The sequence below is a fragment of the Mobula hypostoma genome, chromosome 10, assembly GCF_963921235.1.
Source record: "Mobula hypostoma chromosome 10, sMobHyp1.1, whole genome shotgun sequence".
NCBI classification, from domain to species: domain Eukaryota; kingdom Metazoa; phylum Chordata; class Chondrichthyes; order Myliobatiformes; family Myliobatidae; genus Mobula; species Mobula hypostoma.
Genome location: NC_086106.1, coordinates 114234195 through 114261174, shown reverse-complemented (window position 1 = coordinate 114261174; position 26980 = coordinate 114234195). Strand labels below are relative to the sequence as shown.

Sequence of the window (26980 nt, the reverse complement as noted above, 5' to 3'; positions counted from 1 at the left end):
AGGAAATGGCACAGTATTTTGACACACTGCTAAACCTAAACTCTGCAAAATGCAAAAATTTTGCTAAGCTAAAAATACTAGTTAAACCAAATGCTGCAGCTCAGAAATAGTGCAAGGAACTCCGGACCACGTTTTATCTAGTCAAATCAGAAGCGGGTTGAAGTGGTACCAAACCACACTCAGTTCTTCTTTTCATGCTACTGTTGTGACCAGTGGAAAACAATCTGATTAAGTAATGAACTCTTTAAAAACTAAAAAGCTTTTGTGTCCAACTATCTTCTATGCTATCTGAAACAATTCTGCATGAGAAGATTGGAGAAAAGCGAATTGAAATCCCAGTCAGCCTTTGAATGCTGCCTACATGTGGTGAATGGTAAAGGTAATTTAAAGTACAAAGTTCAATGTAAATTTATTATTAAAGTACAAATATGTCACCGTATTCCACCTTGAGATTCATTTTCTTTCAGGCATTTTTTTTGGAAAATAAGGAAATACAACATAATTTATGAAAAGATATACATAAACAAAGACTAAAAAGTCATCAAAAGAAGTCAAATCATGCTAACAATAAGGAAATAAGGGGCAGTAAAATGGAGATATTTGTGGGGATTCCAGTAGCGTATACCTAGGATAGCTATTGATGTAAAGTGATAGAAGTGAGAGAAGGTGCACACTGGGGGAGCAGAGAAATCTCAGAGGCTTGTAAGTCTAAATAAATCTAAAAAAGATTGAAATTAATTTGAAAACAAAACTGAAAATTTTTAATACTGAGATCTTGTCCTCATACATAGTAATGTGGATGAGGAATGCAGAAGGAAGAAGGAAACAGTGCAGTCAAGAAGTGAATAGAACATTCTGGAAAAGTGCATAATTATGAGCTCAAACTATGAAAGATGAAGTATAGGAAGAATAAGTGAGATAAACTGGAAAAATACTAATGGTAAAAATGTTAACAGCGTTTGGTGGTACTAAGATAGATACAGACATTATAAGCCTTGAAAGAGATGTGTGATTCGAAACACCATTGAAGATTGACAAAGTCTGGGTCTGCTTCAAACATTGGTCTGGGATGGGGTGGAGTTGGGGACTAAGGTTGAAGATAAGGTTGATATCAGTCTAAGCAAAGTCTAAGACAGGTAGTAAGAAAAGGAATTAACACAGACGGAGGGTTTACAGGAGTTGCTGGGTGAAGCATGAAGCAGAAAACATATTGAATAAATTTTAAATTGAGTTGCCAATGAATAGCAGCCAGTTTTATAGGGAGCTGTCATGTATGTTTTGTAGGAGACAAAACAGTTAATGATTCCCTGTTTGATAACCCATCATCAGCAGCACCAAATAAGGTAACTGATCAGCCACCCCATTTATTAGGTATATGGACAGGAAAGATTTAGAGGGATATGTGCCAAATGGAACTAGATTAGATGGACTTAGATTGGTTGATTGGTTGGCATAGACCATTTGGGCTGCAGGTCCTATTTCTGTTCTTATGGCTCTTGAGGAATCAAGCTGTAGGGATTCATGACATGTTTGTTCAAAATATCAAGCATTGCACTTCAGAGAGAAGTCACTGCTCACAAAACATTGTGGTATGGCCTGTTGGTATAAATAGGTGTTATCCAATTACAAATTCTCTCTGTTTAGAATCATCCGATAACTGGCTGTGAAAAGGCAAAGCAGGAGGTTTTGGAGACTTTCCTGGATGACTTAGCAGGAACTTTAACCAAGGTGCCCATTTGTCCTCAGTCACGAGTTAATTTCATGAATAGAGGAACGCACACAGGATGCTGGAGGAACTCTGAAGGTCAGGCAGCATCTATATGAGGAATAGATTGTCAGGCTGAGAGCCCTTTCAGGAGACGAGGAAGGAGAAACAAGCCAGAATAAAAAGGTGGGAGAAGAGAAGGGGTACAACCTTGGAAAGTGGTTGATGAAATCCGGTGTGGCCAAAGTTGGATGGGTGGGGGTGGGGGGGTGGGTGGTGGTGGTTGAAGTAAGAAGTGAAGGGCTGAAGAAAAAGAAATCTGATAGGAGAGGACAATAGATCCTCGGTGAAAGGGAAGGAGAAGGGGCAACAGAGAGAAATGATGGCAGGTGAGGAGAAGAGAAGAGGTGATAGGGGAGCTGGAATGGGGAATGGAGAATGACAGGTGAGGGAGAGGGGTGAAATTTCTGAGATCCATATTTGTGATGTCCAGTTGGAGTCTACTCAGACAGAACATGATAAAGTTTGGATGTGCACTGTAAAATTTCTGACATTTGTGTTGCTTTGACAGAAACAAAAATGAATTTGTCCAAGTAAAATGCACAGCCACTATTCAAAGCATATAACTAAGTTAGCAAGAACAAATTTCTTCACAGCATTATGTACAGGATTGCAAGAGGCTGCAGAGGGTTGTAGACATAGCCAGCTCCATCATGAGCACAACTTTCCCTACCATCGAGGGTATCTACAAGAAGGCGGCATCCATCACGAAGAACGCTCGTCATCTGGGTCATGCCCTCTTCCTGTTACTACCATCACGGAGGAATGGCAGAGGCCTAAAAACCCATACTCAATGATTATGTGACAGCTGCTTTCCTTCTGCTATCAGATTTCTAAACATCATGAATATTTCCTCATTATTCCTTTGTTTTCCTATTATTCATTTTGTAATTTGTAGCAGTTTTATGTCTTTGCAGTGCACTGCTGCCACAAAACAACAAACTTCCCATCGTATAAGACACTGATAATAAACCTGATTCTGATTCTTTGGATTTTTATCTTCTGGGGAAGAATTCTTCCAGCATTTACCATGTCCTCCTCATGGCCTTTCAGCATCAAATGATAAATTCAATTATTCCTATTGTCTACAATAGGAGTTCCCAACCTGGGGTCTACAGACCCCTTGGTTAATGGTAAGACTCCATGGCATAAAAAAGGTTGAGAACCCCTTGTCTACAATTACCTTGTAACTCATTCTCATGTCCACCACATGGATTATATATTTTTAAAACGTTTCTCCTCACCACAGCAACCATTCATCATCTTTCCCAAAAAATAGCTAATTTTGCACTAGACTACTTATTTCTTCCAGCCATTTAAAGACTTACTAGTGCACTATTCCCACATTGGCTCAATTGCTTTTTTTTAACCCACCCCCCCATACAATAAATTGATTTTAATACCCTTTTTTACACTTTCAAACTGATCATGGAATCAAAAGTTTTAAGTTCAAAGTAAATTTTAGTACCAATGAACATATATGTCACCATATATAACTCTAAGATTCCTTTTCCTGCATACATACTCAGCAACTCAATAGAATAGTATCTATAACAGAATCAATGAAAGATCAACCAGCATGCAGAAGACAAGTTGTGCAAGCTGGAAGGTGATAGGTGTAACGAGAACATAAGAAAACAAGATAAAGAGTCCTTAAAGTGAGATCATTGGTTGTGGGAACATCTTAATAGATGGGCAAGTGTATGTAGTTAACCCCTTTGTTCTGCAGGTAGGCAGCATCTCACTACAACATCAGGGATGTCGACATTCTTGAGATAAGAATAAATGAATTCAAGTCATTGACCCTGGAAAGTGCGGTCACAACTTTCCAGGCCTTCTATCAGTTCTAGTTTGGTTTCAAAAGCCTGCTTGAGACTGCAGTTTATATACATTTTAGAGAAAGGAGATAATGCCTCCTGATGAGTGATATAGCAGGACTTCCCCTGAACAAGGAAACCTTTTCTTTCTGTGCTCATTGCATCAAGAAGTTTAAAAAATTTCTTTGATGCATTTTCCCTAAACAAATAGTTTTCTAATTTCATTACCCAATCATTTATAGATGCAATTGCCTTGGAAGCATCCCCCAACCTCATTCCAGTAAAATTCAACACTGTTTCTTTAACATGTAGAATTGCTATTTTCTATCTCTTCATGGAAAAAACTGATCACACTTACTTACTCAACTACTACTTGTTATGCCAACTGGCATTTAGGGCAGCAATGAAGGTCCTTCATCTCTATCTGTCCTTGGCCATCATACCATCACACACAGATGTAGAAAGATTCTTCATTGCTGTTTGCATAATGTTTGCAATTTTGTTTGACCAGTCAGAGTTGTTAACACTGAGCTGAACCTCTGAACCTGGAGGACTAGTGGACTGCTCCTTAGTCTAGCTTCTAACCTTTGACCTGGTTGACATGGGTGACCCTACGAAAAGCGGAAGCATAAGGCCCTGATTCCATCTAGCATAGCTCTCTGGGTCATTGAGGTATACAAGCCTCCAAACCGAGAAGCTTGTGGTATTCTTGAAGGAAGCTGATCACACACTCAGACATTATTCTACGCTTGGCTATGAAGAACCAACTCTTGACACTTTAGGCAGAAATACATCATTGAAGAGCCTGCATGGCAACTGCTGAGAAAAAAATAAGAGTGATTGTTCTGCAAAAATCTACAACAAAGGCAGAAATTGGGGATTACAAACAAAATGAATATTTGGTTTAAAAACAAATGTTCAATTTTTTGAGGAAAAATAATAGATGTCTTGATGATAAAGCTTCAAATTTACACACATAGATTAAAGAAGCCCATGATGAGAAGATGAAAACATCCTCTCCCTGCTAATTTTCTAAACAGAACCTCATGGGTAAAGATACAAAACAGCCCACATTTAGCTTATATTTTGCATTTTAAATTAAGACAAGCTACAAAATGGCTGACAGTGACAGAAGCGCTGGTCATGCGTTTCTGACTAAACATACTGTAGGTTGACAAGAAGATTTAATCAGTTCTACCTTACATTTACCCAATGATGCTTTGTGAATTTATATTTGTGGAGATATAATCTGCTTCAATTCAATGATACATTTACAATGAAACTGCTTATTGTAAAGCGTAGGATATCAACCCTCTCTTTTCATTTTGCACTTATAGTGTTATTGAGTCATAGAGCACCACAGCACAAAAACAGGCCCTTCAGTCCATCTAGTCCATATTACCTTGCCCTTCTGATTAGTCCCATCTAGTTTCACCCTGCCCATGGTACTTCATACACCTTACATCCATTTACCTATCCAAACATGTCTTAGATGTTACAATTGAAACTGCATCTACCATCTCCGCGGCAGGTTGTTCCACACTTGCAACAGCCTCTGCGTGAAGAAGTGCCCTTTCAGATGCCCCTTAAATATTTCACCTTTCACCCACCATGAGAAAAAAGCTTGATTTGGTTTTAAAAGATTAACAGATATACACATATCATGGTTCAAATTTGAACAAAATAAAGAGATTAAAGATAAACTAAAAGTTCAAACTAAACAAATACAGGACTTCCCCATGTTCTCTGGAGATTGCTATCACTATAACTAAGTTCAAATAAGCTTAAATGCAGTGTGGTTAATCTGTTCATTGTGTGGTTCCATTGGCCTCTCACTCACGCATGGCACCAACCCACTCTACACAGCTGCGTTGTGAATGCCATCTGCCAACTGTCTCAATTCAGAGCCACGGTGGAGACAACAGTACTTGACTTCAGCAACTCGAAGGATGTGATAACTAAGAGATTATTTAGCTTAACAAGATTAACAGGAACAAAGCATTAAATTTCACACTAAGAAATGGAATTGCAAATATAATGTTTCCCTCCATCTCCCCTCTTCTTCTACTCCCCACTCTGGCCTCTTACCTCTTCTCACCTACCTATCACCTCCCCCTAGGTCCCCTCCACTCTTCTCTTCTCCTATGGTCCACTCCTCTCTCCTATCAGATACCTTCCTCTCCAGCACTTCACCTTTCTCATCCACCTGGCTTCACCTATCACCTTCTAGCTATCCTCCTTCTCCTCCCCCAACACCCACCTTTTTATTCTGGCATCTTTCCCCTTCCTTTCTGGTCCTGAAGAAGAGTCTCAGCCCGAAACGTTGACTGTTTATTCATTTCCATTGATGCTGCCTGACCTGCTGAGTTCCTTCAGCATTTCGTGTGTGTTTTGTGCATTCTAAGGATGGTTTGTTTTATACGAGACTTTAAAGACTGATAAAGTAACAAATTGTTTTTAAAATAGGATGGAAACAAATTATCTTTCCATCAGGATATTGCTACAGATGGGTATCATGATCATATTGATTATGACAACTATTCCTTAAAGTAAGCATGTTCAAATGTCCTGATTTTTATTTTTTGCTTTCTATTTTAGTGTTTCTTATATTCCCAACACCCGAATAGCACACTGAAAGTGACAGAGATTCAACTCCCAAATAGAAGTTTCCCCATAGCAGTTGGAAATCCAGTTACAGCTTAACAAACAATCGGCTGGAGTAACTGGATTGGTCAAGCAGCACCTATGGGAGGAAAAGAATTGTTGATGTTTCAGGCCAAAACCCTGCATTTGAGACTAAATATGGGGTTTTGACCCAAAACATCAACAATTACATTCCTCCCACAGATGCGGCTCAACCCATTCAGTTCCTGCAGCAGATTGATTGTTGTCCCAGAGTCCAGCATCTGCAGTTCCTTGCGTAGACTATTAAACATAAAAGCATAGACTATTTTCTAAGTGAAGAGAAAATTCAAAAATCTGAAGTGCAAAGGGACTAGGGAGTACTCGTGCAGAGTTCCCAAAAGGTTAATTTACAGGTTGAGTCGATGGAGAGGAAGGCAAATGCAATGCTACCATTCATTTTGAGGGGACTAGAATATAAACACAAGGATGTAATGCTGAGGCTTTATGAAGCACTGGCGAGACCTCACCTGGACTATTGTGAGCAGATTTGGGCCCCCTTTCTAAAAAAGGTTGTGCTGACATTGTAGAAGGTTCAAAGGAGGTTTATGAAAATGATCCTAGGATTGATAGATTTGTCATCTGAGGAGTGTTTTATGGCTCTGGGCCTCCACTCACTGGAATTCAGAAGAATGTGGGGGAACCTCAATGAAGCCTATTGAATGTTGAAAGGCCTCGATAGAATGGATGTGCAGAGAATGTGTCCAGTGGTGGTGGAGTCTAAGACCAGAGGACACAGCCTCAGAATAGCAGGATGTCCTTTTAGAACAGACATGAGGAGGAATTTCTTCAGCCAGAGGGTGGTGAATCTGTGGAATTCTTTGCCACAGGTGGCTGTGGAGGCTAAGTCATTGGGTACATTTAAGGCAGAGGTTGATAGATTCTTAGTTAGTCAGGGCATGAAGGGATACAGGGAGAAGGCAGGAGATTGGGACTCAGAGGAGAAATGGATATGCCATGATGAAATGGTGGAGTGGACTCGACGGGCCAAATGGCCTAATTCTGCTCCAACATCTTATGGTCTATGGTGTCTCCAGTGAACACCCGATTTGTGTTTCATACAGATGGACAGACAGGGCAAAAGAAGTATTAGACCATTATCTGGGATCCATATATATTGATATGAATACAGAACTACTTAATTCTTCTTTAAAAAATTATCACATTATTGATGCTGACTCAGATCTTCATATTTCAATAGCAATGGCAAATAGGAAATTATCTCAGGGCTGATCATTGGATTGGACAAAAATATCCGTGACATTTCCATGATTGTGGGGTGGGGCGATGGTGAGGTGCGTTTCCTCAGGTGTAAATATTATTTGGCTTATTATTTACATCACTGATCTAAAAACCAGTGGCACTACTCTGGAGTCACAGGATACACATTGAGATCATCAGAGAATGTCAGTACCTCCAGTTGAACTCTGTCTTTTTGTGCGTTTCCCCTAGCTATCAATCAGTGGTTTTGTATTGCCATGTGCTCCTGTCCCCGCTCCTGCTCTACTCCGGCCCCTGTATTACTGAGTACTCCGTCTCTTATCTGTCTCTCATTATTACCTGTGTCTCATTGTGCTCCACCTATCAGCTGCCTCTCTGTTTATTGCTCAGTGTATTTCAGTCCTGTGTCTTCACCTGTTTGTTGCCAGATTGTGCCAGTGAGTTTTCCTGAGCCTTTCCAGCATTTGATTCTGAACTCTGTCCATCTGAATATCGACTCTGCCTGTTTCCCAATTCTGGTTTTTGGATTTCTCTGGATGTTTCGATCTCTGCCTGAACTTTGACGCCCGACTTTGTTTGCACCTCGGGATCTGTTACTCAATTAATATCATTGTGTGCACAGTACTGAGTCCACAGTTGGATCCCTTCTCCAGTGTCCTGACAGAGAATTCAAGTCTATTCTATCAGTAAGCAATTTTCTGGTATCCAGGAACTGGATATATATTTGGAGAAATAAAAATTACAAGTTAACAAAAGAAGATTATCAACCTTCTGGGTGCAGATACCAATAATCTGTAACAATAATCAGAACCCAGCTCAAGAGAATAATATGATAGCTATGCTTTTATACCTATTGCCTCCCAGCTTCCCACTCCACCTCCCTGTACCTGGCTCCCTCACATGGCTTCACCCAACGCCTTCCAGCTTGTTTTCTACCCCCACCCACAGCCTTCTGATTCTGGCTTCTTCTCCCTTTCATTTTAGTTCTGGTGAAGGGCCTCGAGCTCTATGTCAACACTTCCTATCCATAGATGCCGCCTGATCTGCTGAGTTCCTTCAACATTTTGTGCATGTTACTCTGTGGTTCCAGCATCAGCAGAATCTCTTGTGTGTATGATAGCTATGCAAATTTTTTATATGTAACAGAGATCACACTGAACTTTCAATGGAAATAACATCTGCAAAAATTGAAGGAGTGTGTGAAAAGGTTCATAAAAACAATGTCATATGAACTTATGTGCAGTTTACCAATTTTATCTTGATACAGACTAACAGACCTCCACCACCCAGATCATAGTCTCTTCTCACTGCTGCCATCAGGAAGAAGGTACACGAGCCTCAGGGCTCACGCTGTCAGAATGAGGAACAATTATTGCCTCTCAACCATCAGGCTTATGAACCAAAATGAGTAACATAGCTCAATGTTACTTGCTCCGTCACTGAATTGTTCCCAAAACCTACGTACTGACTTTCAAGGACTTTTCATCTCATGTTCTCAGCTCAACCTGGCAAAACTTCAATTGCTAGGAGCTTTCAGACTATTCATGTGGTGCTTAGTACTGTGGCTTTCTGAAGGTTTACGTATGTATTGCTGTGTAGACTTCGTTGTTTAATGCTATTGTGTAGTGCCTTCTAACACCTGTTGTAGGTATTACTATTGGGAAAATGTATACCCTGTTCATGTTCCAAAGTCTTTCAATTTCCTCTTTTAAGTCAGCATATTTCTGGTGCTTTTCACTTACTGATTTCTGTAAATTAAGTGTGTTGGAATGTCTAAATCTATTAAGTAAGTTGTCCTTGCTTGTTTATCCTGTATTGTTATATCCAGACGGTTATTATGGATTGTCCTATCTGTTAATAAGGATTGGTCTTAATATAATTTATGGGATTCTGACTCTAAAACTGGATCAGACTTGTATTTATAGTAAAGTACAATTTATTTTATGAATTTGCATTTTGAAGCAAGATTTTGGTGAATGATGTTTGCTGCTTAATTGTGCATGCGTAAGTAATCAGAATGAGTTAAACTGCTATAGTATTTTGTAATTTGTTGGATTGTTTCTGGGTTTTCTTAGCATTTCTACTCTGAACATCTTGAATTTGTTGGTCTTTTAGTATTTTTTTTGCGTTAACCACGTGGTCCTGTATCGCCACAAGGAACTCCTCTGTTTTTATGAAGAGGTCGCCTACTCTAAGCTAGGCATTCAAAGCTTCCTTGTCAACATCTAGTCTGCTCAGATTATGGGGATGTCTTCCATGATGGGTCATGCTCTTCCATTGGTTAACTTTTTCTTCAACAGTGATAATTTCTTCATTTTTCAGGGCTGTGCTCTCATTTAATTTCAGTGGTATTACTTCTTATCACAATTGCATTTGCTCGTGCAGATTGCTGAATCATGTTTTCATTGATGGAAATATATCCTTAGAAGATTTATCTTAACTCTTGTGTGGATTTTTACAGTCTATTATTCCTCTTCCCCCTTGTGGCCTAGGTAGTGTCAATCTAAGCACATTCAAGTTTACATAATGTTTTCTGAGATTTGTCATTTCAGTTCTTATTTTTCTTTGAAAATTTTCCAAATCAATTTCAAACCAAGATATTATGCCAAAAGAATACTTTAATATGGGCAGAGCTTTAATATGGGTATATATTGCATTTGCTATATTTTACTGTTGAGTTCTGTTTGGCAGATTTTATTAAGCCTTGAATTAAATTCTGTCAGAGGTTTTTCCTTTATCACTCTAGGGTCTATTTTCTTTGCTTGTCGACGTCCCAGATAATTTTATTTCCATATTCATCCATCGGTTGTGTTGTACCCTGCAACTCTGTTTTGTATTCTTTTAGCTCTATTGCACATTTCTTTATTTTTTAATGTTCTGCATATTCCGTCTAAGGATACACATTATACAGTTCCAAAAAGATAGGTTAGAAGGCAAAGGGGGTGGTATTGCTCTGTTGATGAAAAAATGAAATCAAATCATTAGAAAGAGGTTACGTAGTATTGGAAGGTGATGAATCCTTGTGGATAGAGCTAAGGAACTGCAAGGGAGCTATATACAGACCACCAAACAGTAGTAAGGATGTGGTCTACAATGGGACATAGAAAATGAATGCCAAAAGGGCAATGTTACAACAGTCATGGGGGATTTCAATATGCAGGTAGATTGAGAAAATCAGGCTGGTGCTTAATTCCAAGAGGGGGAATTTCTAGAATGCCCACCATAAGTCCATAAATCATAGGAGCAGAATTAGGCCACTCATCCCATCGAGTCCATACCATCATTTCATCATGGCTAATCCCGAATCCCCTTGAACACGATACACCTGCCCTCTCATCATATCCCTTGATGCCCCAAACAATCAGGAAACTATCAACTTCTGCTTTGAATATACCCAAGAATGTAATGTTGAGACTTTATAAAGCACTGGTGAGGTCTCTCTTGAAGTATCGTGAGCAGTTTTGGGCCTGTTATATTAGAAAGGATGTGCTGAAACTGGAGAGGGTTCAAAGGAAATACATGGAAATGAAAATATAGTTCTACTATTTGGCTTAATTGCTTTAGCTTTACTGATAAAGATGCATATAATTTCAAATCATCCCTGTATAGAAGGAGTGTCAAGGTATAAATGATTTCATTATTTCTGATTTGATATCCGCTTTTCATCCAATTCAGTAACTTAGAGAGCGGTTTCAAAGCAAGACAGAATTATAGTGGACTTAGAGAGTTGCCTTGGAAACTGCCTCGGTTTATTTTGATAAAGGTGGCTGTTCTTTTTAGGTTGTTAATAGATAGGGTGATTATAGTGCACCAATGCTTCATCAAATGTTGGAGGAATTTCACATGTATTCGGTGTAGTTTATATAGATTAAGAACTTCTATTAAGCATGAGTATGGTACGGAGTCAAGTGCTTTTTACTCGTCAAAATAGCAACATGAAAGATTTCTGTTTTTCCACCGGGTTCGATTTAGAATTATGAAATCCTTAAGCAGTTGTTCATCACATCCTTTCATACCCTTATGGCATCCAGTCTGCACTCTGTAAGTATATTGTGATTATCCAAGTGAGTGGTGATTAGTTGTGAGAATAATGATGGTACAATTTTATTAATCGTTTGTAAACAAGTAATAGGATGAATTTTTGATGGACCTTTTGTGATTCCCCTTTAGGTAAAAGATATGTTTTATCTTCTGTCAAAAATTCAGGCACATTTTCATGATTATTAAGGAAATGGTTGACATGCGTTAATAGGTACAGATGAAGCAATTACTATTATTATTATTATTATTTCTTTTTTATTTGTACAGTTTCTTGTCTTTTGCACACTGGTTGTATGCCCTGTTGGTGCGGTCTTTCATTGATTCCATTATGCTTATCAGATTTATGCCTGCAAGGAAATGAATCTCAGGGTTGTATACTTTTATAGTAAATTGAGTTTGAACTTTGAACGGAAAAGCTTTCAAGAATCCAGCGCAGTCGCAGTTGCACAGTCTGCTTCTTGAGTCATATGATTCCATAACTAACAGCTGAAATTTAACACTGAAGCATATTACCAAAGGGTTTTGTCTTTGGGGAAATCTGAGCATGCATTCAGTGGCAACTTTATTAGGTATACCTATACACCTGCTCATTAATGCAAGTATCTAATCAGCCAATCATGTAGCAGCAAATCAATGCATAAAAGCATGCAGACATTGTCAAGAGGTTCTGTTGTTGTTCACACAAATATCAGAATAGGGAAGAAATGTGATCTAAGCAACTTTGACTGTGGAATGATCGTTGGTGCCAGATGTGATGATTTGAGTACCTCTGAAGCTGCTGATCTCCTGGGCTTTTTATGCACAACAGTCTCTAGAGTTTACAGAAAATGGCGTGAAAAATGGAAAAAAAGGACATTCGGTGAACAGCAGCTTTGTTGGCAAAAATGCCTTGTTAATGAGTGAGGTCTGAGGAGAATGGCCAAACGTTTTCAAGCTGATAGGAAGGTGCCAGTAGCTCAAATAACCATTTGTTACAACAGTGGTGTGCAGAAGAACATCTCTGTAACATCTTGAACCTTGAGTGGATGGGCTACAGCAGCAAAGACCATACATGCACAATCAGTAGCCACTTTATTGGGTACCTATGGTCAGCGGAGTGGATTTGGAAAGCCAGCTATAAACATTTTCTGAGTTGTGTGTAAAGTGGAGGCTGACTCCATGGAGCTATATCCATTCAGGTGGTATTTCCTGTCTACCATCACTGTAGTAGGCTGAGGTATTGCAGACATAAATCATTGAATTTTCTATTTCTTACTTTGTTGGTAAATATCATCTCTTTTATTTGGTTACTGCTGTTCAGAATTTCCTTTCTCACTGTTGAGACACACACACACACACACACACACACACACACACACACACACACAGTCAGCTTGTCACACAGTGTGACATGGGGAGAAAGATGATTGACTAGTTAACAGGAAACAAATCATACCAATCTGAGCACAGAAGAACATTCTGCCTACCTGTACAGCCAGAAACCCTTCCTCATCCTGTAAGATCCGATATGTATAAACTTGTTTTAGATACCTGTATGGAGAAAGTAGGCACATTACTTGTTATCATACTAGGTGTGATCAGAGATATCATTGTTTTACAGATAAGGATCATATTGAGAAAAAGATGATTGTTGGAATGTCTTTCCCGTTCCCTATGATAGGAGGCTGTTGGTTCAGATTCTTCTGTCTCCGTCTTGTCCTCCTTCCCTTTATATACCTGTAGTTTATTTCTTCTCTCTTAGTCATCACCTTTCATTTCTGTAGCTCATTATTCTCTGAATTCATTCTGAATGTGAACTATTCTTAGAAACAAATACACAAATAAAGCAAAGAATTCTGGAAATACTCAGCAGGTCGGTCTGCATCCGTGGGAAGAGAAACAAAATTAACATTTCCATTCAAAGACTCTGTCAGAAGACTGTTTCTCTTCACACAGATACACTCCAATCTCTTTCAGATTTTCAGTGTCTGTAGCATTTTACTTTAACTTTTACTACATTGCAAAATTACAGTACTAAATACATAAACATGGGCTGGAAAGAACTCAGGGGAATCCATAAAGTGATGAAAAGAGTGCAGATTTCTTTCATTGTGTTATTTTTGGTTATTGAACCAAGCATTGAAAAATAACAAAAATAAAACATAAATCATTCTGACATTCAATACATTGCTTGTATAAAATTGTATCAAAATGGTAACAGAGCAGGTCAGGCACCATCTACGGAGAGAAATAAACAGTCGATGTTTCAGGACTGGGAACCTTCATCAGGAGTGTTGCTGTGGATTTCCAATACCTGCAGAATCTCTTGTGTTTATGTTACAGTGCATCATTTTGCAGCAGGATAGCAGCTCAGCGGTCTGTTCCACTTACTGAGAAAGTTCTCCTCTGTGATCCTGACTGCAGTTTACATGCTGCCAAATGCACATGCAAGCGCTTGATGTATTGAGTGCCGTGATTAGCAAACAAGAAACAGTCAAACAGTCTACCCCCATTGCCGGTATCTGCAGTAAAGCTTGCTTGAAGAAATCTCTGTCCAATTATCATCAACATATCACCTGCAGCACTAGGGCCCCAACACATTCGACTACCGTTACACTTAAATTAAGAATGCCTGCTGTTCCATTCCTAGACTGTATGTTGAGAAATCCGATCATCCGGCTCTCCTCCTTCTACCTGAATACAGGTAGAGGCTAAAGAGCAAGTCTCCTAAGATAAGGATGACAGCCTTGGTCATGGGAGGCAGAGGAGCAGCTAAAGGATTGGTTACAGCTATGTTCAAGGACTCATCAGAGGATCTGAACAAATACGTCAAGGTTGACACAATCTTTATAAAGTTAGTCACGGACAAGTATGTACTCACAACATCGTTCAGTCTTCCCCAGTCAGATGCAGTGGATGAACCAAGAGGTCCATAATCTGGTGGGGGCCAGATCAGTATCATTCAGATCTGGCAACAAATTAAAATACAAGCGTTCCACGTACAGCATCTGGAAAGCCATCTCACTTGTGAATAGGCAATTCTGGACCAAACTTGAATCACAGAAGGATACTCGACAGCTATGGCAGGGCTTGAATGCTATCATCTCCTACAAAGTAAAAACCAAGTTGTACACATGACAACAAGGTTTCGCTCCCAGATGAGCTCAATGCCTTTTATGCACACTTTGACCAACAAAACATGGAGGCAACTTCATGAACTTCCACAGCCCCTGATGAACCTATAATTTTCATCTCTGAGGCTGACATGAGAGCATCCTTCAGGAGAGTGAACCCACAGAAAGCATCAGGCCCAGACGGGGTACATAGCTGAGTACTAAAGACCTGCTCTACTCAACCGGCTGTTGTGTTCACTGATATCCTTAACCTCTTGCTTCAGCAGTCTGAGGACTCTCCTGTTTCCAGCAGGCTTCAATGATATCAGTGCCCAAGAAGAACGTGGCAATCTGCCTCTTTGACTACTGTTCAGCAGCACTTACATCCACAGTGGTGAAGGTTTTGGAGAGGTTGGCGATGAAACATATTAACTCCTGCCTGAGCAGTGACTTGGATCTGCTCCAATTTGCCGACTGGCTCAACTGGTCCACAGCAGATTCCATCTCACTGGCTCTGCACTCAACCCTGGAACATCTGGACAGCAAAGATGCATACATTGCGATGCTCTTCATTGACTACAGCTCTGCATTCAGCACCATCATCCCCTCAAAACTAATCATTAAGTTCCAAGACCTTGGCTTATATACGTCCTTGCGCAACTGGATCCTCGATTTCCTCAATTGCAGACCCCAGTCAGATTGGATTGGCAACATCTCCTCCACAACTTCTGTCAGCACATGTGCACCACAAGGCTGTGTGCTTAGCCCCCTGCTCTACTCACTTTATACTTATGACTGTGTGGCTAAGCATAGCTCCATTGTTGTTGGCAAAATAAAGGTGGTGATGAATTAGCATATAGGAGAGAAATGGAAAATCTGTCTGAATGGAGCAAGGACAACAACCACTCACTCAATGTCATCCAATTATTGCCTACAAGAGCAGGAAATTGGAGGCCCATGAGCCAGTCCTCATCAGAGGATCGGAAGTGGAGAGGGTCAGCTACTTCAATTTCCTCAACATTATCATTTCAGAGGTACGACACACAAGTACTGTTACAAAGAAGGCACAGCAGCTCCTCTACTTTCTTAGTAGTTTGCAAGGACTCAGGCTGCCACGTAAAATGTTAGCAATGTTCTATAGATGCGCAGTAGAGAGAATACTGACTGGTTCCATCATGGTCTAGTATGGAAACACCAATGCCCTTGAACAGAAAACCTACAAAAGCTCTCTCCACCATTGAACACTATCATAGGAAAATAGGATCCATCATCAAAGACCCTTACAATCCAGCCCATGTTCTCTTCTCACTGCTGCCATCAGCAAGGGAATACAGGAACCTCAAGTCCCACACCACCAGGTTCTGGAACAGTAATTACACCTCAACCATCAGGGTCTTGCACCAGAGGGGATAACTTCACTCACCCCAACACTGACCTGATTTCACAACCTACGGACTCACTTTCATGGACTCTATAACTCATGATCTTGATATTTATTTATTATTTTTTTTCATTTGCGCTACTGTGCTTCTTTGTATTGTTTGTGAATATTCATAAGAATATGAATCTCAAGTATATGGTGACATATACTGTATATACTTGATAAATTTACTTTGAAATTTGAACAATTCATTTGGTTTTACTTTTCATTGTAGGTAAAACCTATTTTGTTATTACTTTAGCCTTTTCTCACAAATATGCTTCTCAATAAGGCAATAATGTTAGTCAAAGTGACATCATTACAGAAACATGCCCTTTGGCCTATCAAGTCCAAGTCAAACATTAAGCACCTATTTTAACCACATTTGCACACCCACATAATACAGTGGTCAATTAGTGTACTAAGCTGCATGTGTTTGTGATGCTGGAAGAAAGTAGATCTCCCAAAGAAACCCATGTGGTTACAGGGAGAAGCTGCAAACCCTGTACATGCAACACTGGAAGTGAGGATTGAATCCAGGTGTTAAGTAGCAACGTTACTAGCTGCACTACTATACTTCCCACATTGAGATAGTCAGAGCCTGCAGTCCGCCATGTCGACTGTGATTTTGGGTATTTTTGTGGGCAGTGTCTCGGTGAGAACTTTTTGCACAGTGCATCCAGTGGGGAAATTTCCTGGCCTATCAAATATGGAGCATTACCAGAAACCTTATTGATGTTCTGCTGCAGCAAGACATGTGATCATAATTACCCAGACGAGTAGTTACTGAATGTATTTATTTATTTATTGACGTTATGGCTTGGAATCCAGCATTTTGAGCCGCGCCGCCCAGCAACCCTGGGTTTAACCTTAGTCTAATCATGGGACACTTTACAATGACCAATTATCCTTCCAACTAGTACATCTTTAGACTGTGGCAGGAAACCAGAACACCCCGCGGAAACCCACAGGGTGGTGGGGAGTACATACAAACTCCTTAGAGATATTGGCGGAAACTGAAACCTGATCACTGGTACTATAAAACATGGTACTATAACCACTATGTTACTGTGCCATATTTGATGTCCACAAATCTCCCATCAATCTAACTGTGGGGTGATGAATATCCAGAAGATGCAATCCATCAGTAACAGAACCAAACTCTTGGCGACGGGAGATGGAGGATAGGTGATAACTGCGGAACATTCGGGTCATTTAACAAACTCTTAGATTGGCTGATAGATGATAGACAATGGAGGGCTATGTAGGAGGGAGGGGTTAGGGTAGGTTAACAGGTTGGCTCAACATCATGGACCAAAGGGCCTGCAGAGTGCTGTAATGTTCTATGTTCTATGTTCTAACACCAGGCAAACAGAAATACTGAAACTTCACGCTTCTTAAAAACTTGATTTGAAAGTGTTTGCATGGGTGTGTGCGTATGTTTGTTTTATGGGGAAAGTTTTTAAAAACTTAACACAGGGATGGAGGGAGTCAGAACATCATTGGTTTAATAATTGAAGATTTAATTTATTTAACAACTGAATTTGACATGTTTCCTGGATAAAAGCACACAATTCTATTGAGTTACCTGGACGGCTAAGAATGAAAGTGACTGCAAGCAGATTTTTCTGCAAAATATTTAACAGCACAGGGAATAATTTTGCTGCATTTAAACAAGAGTTGTTTATTCCTGCATGCTGACAATAGGAACAGAAATCAAGCTGCTAAATAAATTCTTACACTAAAGGTATCAGTTTGGCTAAAACAAATATAGATCATATGATTGACCTCTGAAGTAATTTGGATTGTCACTCTGCTGCTTTCTATAATTGGAAATACAGTAGTTTATTATTTTCACTTGTACTGAGATACAGTGATAAACTTGTCTTGCATACTGTTCATACAGATAGAACATAGAACATAGAAATTTACAGCACATTACAGGCTCTTCGGCCCACAATGTTGTGCTGACCATGTAACCAACTCCAGAAACCACCCACCACTCTCTGTGTGAAAAACTTACCCCTGACATCCCCTTAGTACCTATTTCCAAGCCCTTTAAAGCTATGCCCCCTTGTGTTAGCCATTTCAGCCCTGGGAAAAAGCCTCTGGCTATCCATATGTTCAATTCCCCTCATCATCTTATACACCTCAATCAGGTCAACTCTCATCCTCTGTCACTCCAAGAAGAAAAGGCCAAGTACACTCAACCTATTCTCCTAAGGTACGCCCTCCAGTCCAGGCAACATCCTTGTAAATCTCCTCTGCACCCTCTCTATTGTATCCTTCCCATAGCGAGGTTACCACAACTTAACACAGTACTCTAAATGGGGTCTGACCAAGGTCTTTCTTTAAATCTTTTTATTGAGTAAGTATACAAAAAAGGTAAGCCATATAAACATTAATACAATGTTAAAGTATAATAAAATTCCAAAAGGTATCAATACCAAAAAAAAATACTACAAACAATGTAATTTAAACATAAGAAACCAAGATAACATAATAGTATACTAAATTTTATATATATCAATGGAAAAAAAGAAAAAAAAAACGAAAAAAAAAAACCCACCGTGCAACTAACTAAAAGCAAGGCAAAGCAATGGGCTAACTTGAAACCAAACAGAGTTAAACTTAAAATCACGTCCTCAATCCCGACCTCCATTAAAAACAGTGAAAAAAAAACAAGAAGGGTAAATATTACATTAAATGAAAATATCGAATAAAAGATCCCCAAATCTGTTCAAATTTAAATGAAGAATCATAAGGGTTACTTCTAATTTTCTCCAAATTCAAACATAAAATCGTCTGAGAAAACCAAAAAAAGGTAGTTGGAGCATTAAGCTCTTTCCAATGTTGTAAAATACATCTTCTCGCCATTAAAGTAAGAAATGCAATCATTCTACGGGCTGAAGGGGAAAGATCACTAGAAATTTTAGGTAGTCCAAAGATAGCAGTAATAGGGTGAGGAGAGATATCTATATTTAATACCTTAGAAATAATATTAAAAATATCTCTCCAAAAAGTTTCCAAAGTAGGACAAGACCAAAACATATGAGTTAAAGAGGCTATCTGCCCCGAACATCTATCACAGAAAGGATTAATATGCGAGTAAAAACGCGCTAACTTATCTTTGGACATATGTGCTCTATGAACCACTTTAAATTGAATTAGGGAATGTTTAGCACAAATAGAGGAAGTATTAACTAATTGTAAAATCTGCCCCCAATCATCCACAGAAATGGTAAGCCCCAATTCCTGTTCCCAATCTACCCTAATCTTATCAAATGGAGCTTTCCTAAGTTTCATAATAATATTATAAATCATAGCCGATGCACCTTTCTGACATGGATTAAGGTTGATTATAGTATCTAAAATGTATGTAGGAGGAAGCATTGGAAAGGAAGAAAGTATAGTACTTAGGAAATTTCTAACTTGTAAATATCTAAAAAAATGTATTCTTGATAAGTTATATTTATATAACCGTAAAATACCCTTAGTCTTCCAAGTTTGAAAAGCGCGATCCGTAAAAGAGGGAGGAAAAAATATGTTACCTAAAATAGGAATCGCTAACCCGAATTGATTAAGATCAAAAAATTTTCTGAATTGAAACCAAATGCGCAAAGCATATTTAACTATTGGGTTAGAGACCTGCTTAAGGCGTTTCGAATCAAAAGGGAGAGAGGAGCCTAAAATAGAGCCAAGTGTATAACCCTGAACAGATTGTAATTCCAATGCTACCCATTTAGGAATAGATAGTATGTCCTGGTCAAGTAACCAAAATTTCATATGTCGAATATTAATAGCCCAATAATAGAATCTAAAGTTAGGTAATGCTAAACCTCCATCTCTCTTAGCTTTCTGTAAATGTATTTTACCCAGTCTCGGATTCTTATTCTGCCAAATAAATGAAGAAATTTTAGAGTCAACTTTATCAAAGAAAGATTTTGGAACGAAAATTGGTAATGCCTGAAACACATATAAAAATTTTGGCAAAAAAAACATCTTAACTGCATTAATACGACCAATCAAAGTTAAATATAAGGGAAACCATTTAGATGAAAGTTGAGTAATATGGTCTATTAATGGTAAAAAGTTAGTCTTAAATAAATCTTTGTATTTACAAGTAATTTTAATCCCAAGATATGAAAAATAATTATTAATCAATTTAAATGGAAATTTATAATATAAGGGAAGATGTTTATTAATCGGAAAAAGTTCACTCTTACTAAGATTTAATTTATAACCTGAGAAAAAACCAAATTGTGCTAATAACTCTAAAACAGCAGGAATGGATTTCTCAGGATTAGAAATATATAAAAGTAAATCATCAGCATACAGTGATAATTTATGGGACTTTAATCCCCGAGTTATCCCAGTAATATTTGAAGATTCTCGAATAGCAATTGCAAGAGGTTCTAATGCAATATCAAATAATAGGGGACTAAGAGGACAGCCTTGTCGAGTACCTCGAAAGAGAGGAAAAAAAGGTGAGTTTAAAGAGTTAGTACGAACCGAGGCTACAGGGGAATGATATAACAGTTTAATCCAGGATATAAATTTCAAGCTAAAATTAAACATTTCAAGCACCTTAAATAAATAAGGCCATTCTACTCTATCAAAAGCTTTCTCGGCATCTAAAGAAATAACACACTCAGGAACATTTTGTGAGGGAGTATAAACGATATTTAACAATGTACGAATATTATAAAAAGAGTAACGACCTTTAATAAAACCCGTTTGGTCTTCCGAAATAATAGAAGGAAGTACTTTTTCTAGTCTATTTGCTAATAACTTAGAAAAAACTTTAGAATCAACATTTAATAAAGATATTGGTCTATAAGATGCACATTGAGCAGGGTCTTTATCCTTCTTTAGTATTAGAGAAATTGATGCTCTATTAAAAGATTCAGGAAGTTTACCAAGTTTCAGAGAAGCCTCAAAAACCCTACAGAGCCAAGGAATCAATAAAGAAGCAAAACATTTATAAAATTCAACGGTAAACCCATCCGGGCCAGGAGCTTTCCCCAGATTCATAGAAAAAATAACATTCTTAATCTCATCCATTGTAATGGAAGTATCTAATAAAGAAGACATATCCTGTGAAATCTGAGGGAAGTCTAACTTATCTAAAAAATCATTCATATATTTAGAATCTCGAGGAGACTCTGATTGATATAAAGAAGAATAAAAATCACAAAAGGTTTGATTAATCCCCACATGATCCAGTATCAATCGATCATTTTGGTTATAAATCTGATTGATTTGAGATTTAACATAATTAGATTTCAATTGATTAGCCAGCAGCTTGCCAATTTTGTCACTGTGAACATAAAAGTCACTTCTTGTTTTCTTTAATTGGTTTACAATCGAGGACGAGAGTAGTAAACTGTGTTCCATTTGAAGTTCAGTTCTTTGTTTGTATAACTCCTCAGAAGGAGCCATAACATATTTCTTATCAATTTCTTTAATCTTGTCCACAATTGCCATCTCCTCCTGCTTCTGTTTCTTCCTCAAAGCAGCAGAATACGAAATAATCTGACCCCGAATATAGGCTTTAAAAGTGTCCCAAAGAGTGTTAACCGAAATATCTTCTGTATGGTTAATTGTAAAAAAAAGCTCAATCTGTTCATTCATAAAATTAACAAAGTCCGAGTCCTGAAGCAACAGCGAATTAAAACGCTATTGTCTATTATTTGGTATATTGGCCATAATTTTAATAGAAAGCTTAAGTGGAGCATGATCCGAAATGGTTATAGAATCATAATCACATTTAATCACTGAAGGAATAAGACGAGAATCAATAAGAAAATAATCAATTCTTGAATAGGAATGATGAACATGTGAAAAGAAGGAAAAATCTTTTTCCTGAGGATGCAGAAAACGCCAAATGTCCGTCGACCCAGAATCAGAAAGGAAAAAATTAATCAAATTTGCAGATTTATTAGGTAAGGTCCGTAAAGGAGCCGAACGGTCCAAAACTGGAGACAAACAGGTATTAAGATCTCCGCCCCAGATCAATGAAAACTCGTTCAAATTCGGAAACTGATTAAACAATGATTTATAAAATTCCGGACAATCCATATTAGGAGCATAAACATTAACCAAAACTACTTTTTTATTAAATAGTAAACCACTAACCAATAAAAATCTACCATTCGGATCAGAAATAATATCCTGTTGTATAAAAGTAACTGAGGAATCTATAAAAATAGAGACGCCTCGAATCTTAGCATTGGAGTTCGAATGAAATTGTTGTCCCTTCCAGAATTTAAAAAAACGTAGTCTGTCCCCCCTCCGTACATGGGTCTCTTGTAAAAATAAAATTTGTGCTTTAAGTCTCCGGAACACTTTAAAAACTTTTTTCCTTTTAATAGGATGATTAAGACCGTTAGTATTCCAGGAGACAAAATTAATAATAGACTCCATAAATCCTAAAGTCAACCCACAACAAGGAGGATTGACGATAGGCTCGACCCACAAACCCGGAGAGGAAACAGAACATACGAAAGATACCGGGAAAAAGGACGCAACCAGTCTGACCAAGGTCTTATACAGCTGTAACATTACTTCACAGCTCTTGAACTCAATCCCACGGTTGATGAATGCCAACACACCATACACCTTCTTAACAAAACTGTCAACCTGCATAGCAGCTTTGAGTGCCCTATCGACACAGACCCTAAGATCTCTCAGATCCTCCACACTGCCAAGTGTCTTACCATTTAAATTATCTTCTGTCTTCAAATTGGACCTACCAAAATGAACCAATTCACATTTATCTGCCACTTCTCAGCTCAGTTCTGCATCCTATCAATGTCCTGCTGTAACCTCTGGCAACCCTCCAGACTAACCCTCCAGACCACCCCCCCCCACAACCTAGTGTCATCAGCAAACTTACTAACCCACTTTTCTACTTCTTCATCCAGGTCACTTATAAAAATCACAAAGAGGAGGGGTCCCAGAACAGATCCCTGCGGAACATCACTGGTCACCGGCCTCGATGCAGAATACAAACCATCTACAACCACCCTTTGCCTTCTGTGGGCAAGCCAATTCTGGATCCACAAAGCAAAGTCTCCTTGGATCCATTGCCTCCTTACTTTCTAAAGAAGCCTCGCATGGAGTACTTTATCAAATGTCTTACTGAAATCCATATACACTATACCCACTGCTCTACCTTCAGATCAAAACATTATGCAGTGCATTGAGGTATTACAAACAGAATGCAGAATAAATTATAACAGCTACAGAGAAAGTGTGGTGCAGGTAGACAATAAGGTGCAAGATATTAACAAGGTAGGTTGTGAAGTCAAGAGCCCCACTTATCCTATTGGAGAACCATTTAATTGTCTTGTAACAATTGGATTGAATCTGCCCTTCAGCCTGGTGGTAAATGCTTTCAAGCTTTTGTATCTTATGCCTTATGGGAGAGGGGAGAAGAGAAAATGTCCAAAGTGGGTAGGGTCTATGATTATGCTGACTACTTTACCAAGTCAGCAAGAGGCTTAGACAGAGTCCATGGAGGGAAGGGTGATTTTCCTGATGTGCTGAGCGATGTCCACAACTCTGCGGTTTCTTGTGGTCACATGATGAGGAGTTGCCATACTAAGATGCTTTGCATCCAGATAGGATGCTTTCCAAGGTACATTGATAAAAAAAAAGTGTGGAGGTTTGAAGAGGATATGCCCATTGTCTTTAGCGTCCTGAGGAAGTAGAGAAGCAGGTAAATCTTTCTTGACTATGACATCCATATGTCCTGCTAGGAACTTGACGCTCTCAACTTCAACATCTTTGATGTAGACAGGATCATCTGCATCCCTCCACTTCCTGAAGCCAATAACCAGCTTTTATCTGGTGCACTTCAATTAGAAACCTTGAATTTCCTTCAAGATATTGCCAGTGAATAATGCAACCAATGGCAATGTCCTTGCAGACAGTTCACAAAACAAGTTCTTCGTCTTTTAAATACGATTCTACTACTAAGCCGCGAGTGAAAGGGACCTGTGATTTACGTTTTAATTGTGTGATTTTGAGCAATCTGGTGAGGGAGTTCAGTGAGTTTTGGAGTGGAGTGTGCGGCTGGGAGGAAATATTGATTAACTCCATTGCTTCTCTCTGATTTGAGGTGGCGAGCAAGGTCGAAGTTGATGAGGACGAGAGCAGAAGATGGGCAGCTATTCACTGACATTTGTCTGCATTTGACCTGTCTTCCTTTCCTTCGCAATGGCAGCTGTTGGAGAAAAGTGCAGGAATCCTGGGACCATATTGCAAGGATTGATCAGCAAGGCTGTAGTCTCATTTTGGGAGATTTTGAGGTTCATGTTGCATGTGTTCTTGGATTCTGGTTACTATTTTTTTTGCTGTTTATGAGCAGTTTGATCGATGTGGACTGGGACATTTTGTTGAGGGATGGTCCTGCAGCCTGCAGTGGGCTAGTGGCACAGAGCGGAGCTAAACTAAACTGAACCCAGTGGACTCCTGGTTTGTTGTTTTGCTTTTAGTTGCTTGTGCAATTTGTTTGTGCATTGAGTGTTTGATGTTTTCTTGGATGGGTTCATTGGTGTTTCTGTTTTCCTTGGCTGCCTGCAGGTAGAGGAATCAAAGAGATGCATTCTGTATGCATACTTTGATAATAAATGTACTTTGAATCTTTGAAATTTCAAAATCCTGCAACAGATTTAATTTGATAGTATAAACCAGGGGTTCTCAACCCTTTTTTTATGCCCTGGACTAATACCATTAAGCAAGAGGTCCGTGGGCCCCAGGTTGGGAATAAACTAATACTTCAAAATTCTACTTTGAAAAATATATTTTTAACAAACTAAACTCATAACTTATTACATATGAAACCAGGCTTTTCACAACAGCTTACTAAAGCTATGATATAGAATCCCCAAAAAGTTCTTTGTTAAAAAGTAAACACAAGAGATTCTGGCGATGTTGAAAATCCTGAGTAATACACAGAAAATGTCGAGGAAACTCAACAATTCAGGCAACATCTATAGAGAGGAACAAAGAGTCAATGTTTCAGGCTGAGACTATTCATCAGGAGATCTCAGAATGAAACATTGGCTCTTTATTCCTCTCCATAGATGCAGCCTGGCCTGCTGAGTCATTCCAGCATTTTCTGTGTGTTACTTTGTTCAAATGTCATCCTTCTGAATCAGACATAGCTGGTAATCATGTTCTGTTTTTGTGTGGTGTAAAAGTAGAAAAATTTCTTGAGCGTTAGTCACATCAAATTGTCTCTTTTGTTCCTTAGCATGGTGCCTGCCAGACATGCAGTTAATATCTGAGTTCATCTGTTCTGTGCAAGGATCTGAGAGCCTGCAAGTGAGTTCCTTGATAAAAGCAGTTCTTATTTTACTGACTTGCAATAAATATACAACTGCATTAATTTTTCACATTCTTATCATATTTAACACTTTCAACGAGTTTTTAGAATGTTTATGCAAATTAGTTTGAACATTTGCAAGCATTTGCAAATCTGTGGGTTTCCGGTAGAAGTCAAGCGCATCTTGCTAATGAATGAACCCAAGTCGTTCAAAACAATGTTTCCGTATTCATGGCCACATTCACTCGCAGGATCTGTCAAAAGTTTCCTGATCGCCTCGAGGTTTGCAATGTGGAAAATTCCATTGTATTCATCTGAGCTACTGAAGGAGAACTGAGAGCACAGCTTCTTCGTGGCTTACTGGAGTGTAGATTCTCTCATTTAAAAACAGTAACTCATTAACCCTCTCTACAGATCATAAAAGTAGAAACCAAGCCTCAAGACTTGAATATCAAATGTGTAGAGAGACTCATTTTGTATCTACCAGCTATTGTATTGGTGGAACACCTCTACTTGGACATTTCAAATTTCAAAGTAAGTTTATTACCAAACTACATACATATATGTCATTACGTACTACAAAGAAACAGAATAGTGTCAATGAAAAACCACACACAACAAAGACAAGCAACCACTGTGCAAAAGACAACAAACTTTGCAGATGCAAGAAGAGAGAAAAAACTAATTAATAATAATCAATAAATAAGCAATAGATATGAAGAACATGAATTCTAGAGACCTCGAAAATAAGTCCATAGTTTGTGGATCCAGTTCAGTGAGTGAAGTTGCATGAAGTTATTCTTCCTGAGTCAAGAGCCTGATGGTTGAGGGGTAATATTTGTTCCTGAACCTGGTCTTGTGGAACCTGAGGCTCCTGTACCTCCGTTCTGATTGCAGCAGTGAAAAGAGAGCATGGCCTGGATGGTGGGGGTCTTTAATGTTGGATGCTGTTTTTTTTCGATAGTGCTCCTTGGAGATGTGATCAATGGTGGAGAAGGCTTTACCTATGATAGACTAGGCTGTATCCATCACTCTTTGTAGGTTTTCTGATCAAGAGCATTAGTGTTTCCATACCTGGTCATGATGGAACCAGTCAGTATATTTTCCACCGCACATCTATAGAAGTCTGTAAAAGTTCTTGATTATGAAGTTAATTAGTTCAGCACAACATTATGTGCCAAAGAACCTGTTCCTGAACTATACTGTTCTATATTCCATATTCTATATGGAAAGTACAAGTCCAGGAAAACAATGATCTTGGATCAAACTTTGGCCAAGATTAACAAGGTCATTACAAAAGCAAACCACTACTAAAAATCAGAGGTGTTCTATTAATCCTCTGTTGAACTCTGGTTAGAATACTGTGCATGGTTCTTGTTGGCACATAATAAAAAGTGAATGGGAGCATTGGTGAGAATAAAATGGTTCACAAAAGTAATGCTAGGAATGTAAAGGTATTCATGGCATGGCAAACTCTTCTGATGAGTTTCCTGTCTTATCAGAAGAGAAGACTAAGATGTGATTTTTCTTCTAAGTGGTGATTGGTTCTGATAGAGAACATTCTTCCCAGGAGAATGTGCAAACTGAAAGCCATCAACATGAAGCAGT

At 38.7% G+C, this 26980-nt stretch overlaps 1 protein-coding gene across 4 annotated transcripts in view; it reads right to left on the bottom strand.

Annotated features, from left to right (window-relative positions):
- LOC134353128 (phosphatidylinositol 3,4,5-trisphosphate 5-phosphatase 2-like) overlaps positions 1-26980 on the bottom strand; it is a 211326-nt gene that overhangs the window by 96540 nt on the left and 87806 nt on the right. For all 4 annotated transcript variants that reach the window (XM_063061064.1, XM_063061068.1, XM_063061066.1 and 1 more), the window contains one exon: positions 12993-13056. In XM_063061064.1, the coding sequence (XP_062917134.1) occupies positions 12993-13056 (64 nt within the window). The remainder of the gene's footprint in view (positions 1-12992; positions 13057-26980) is intronic.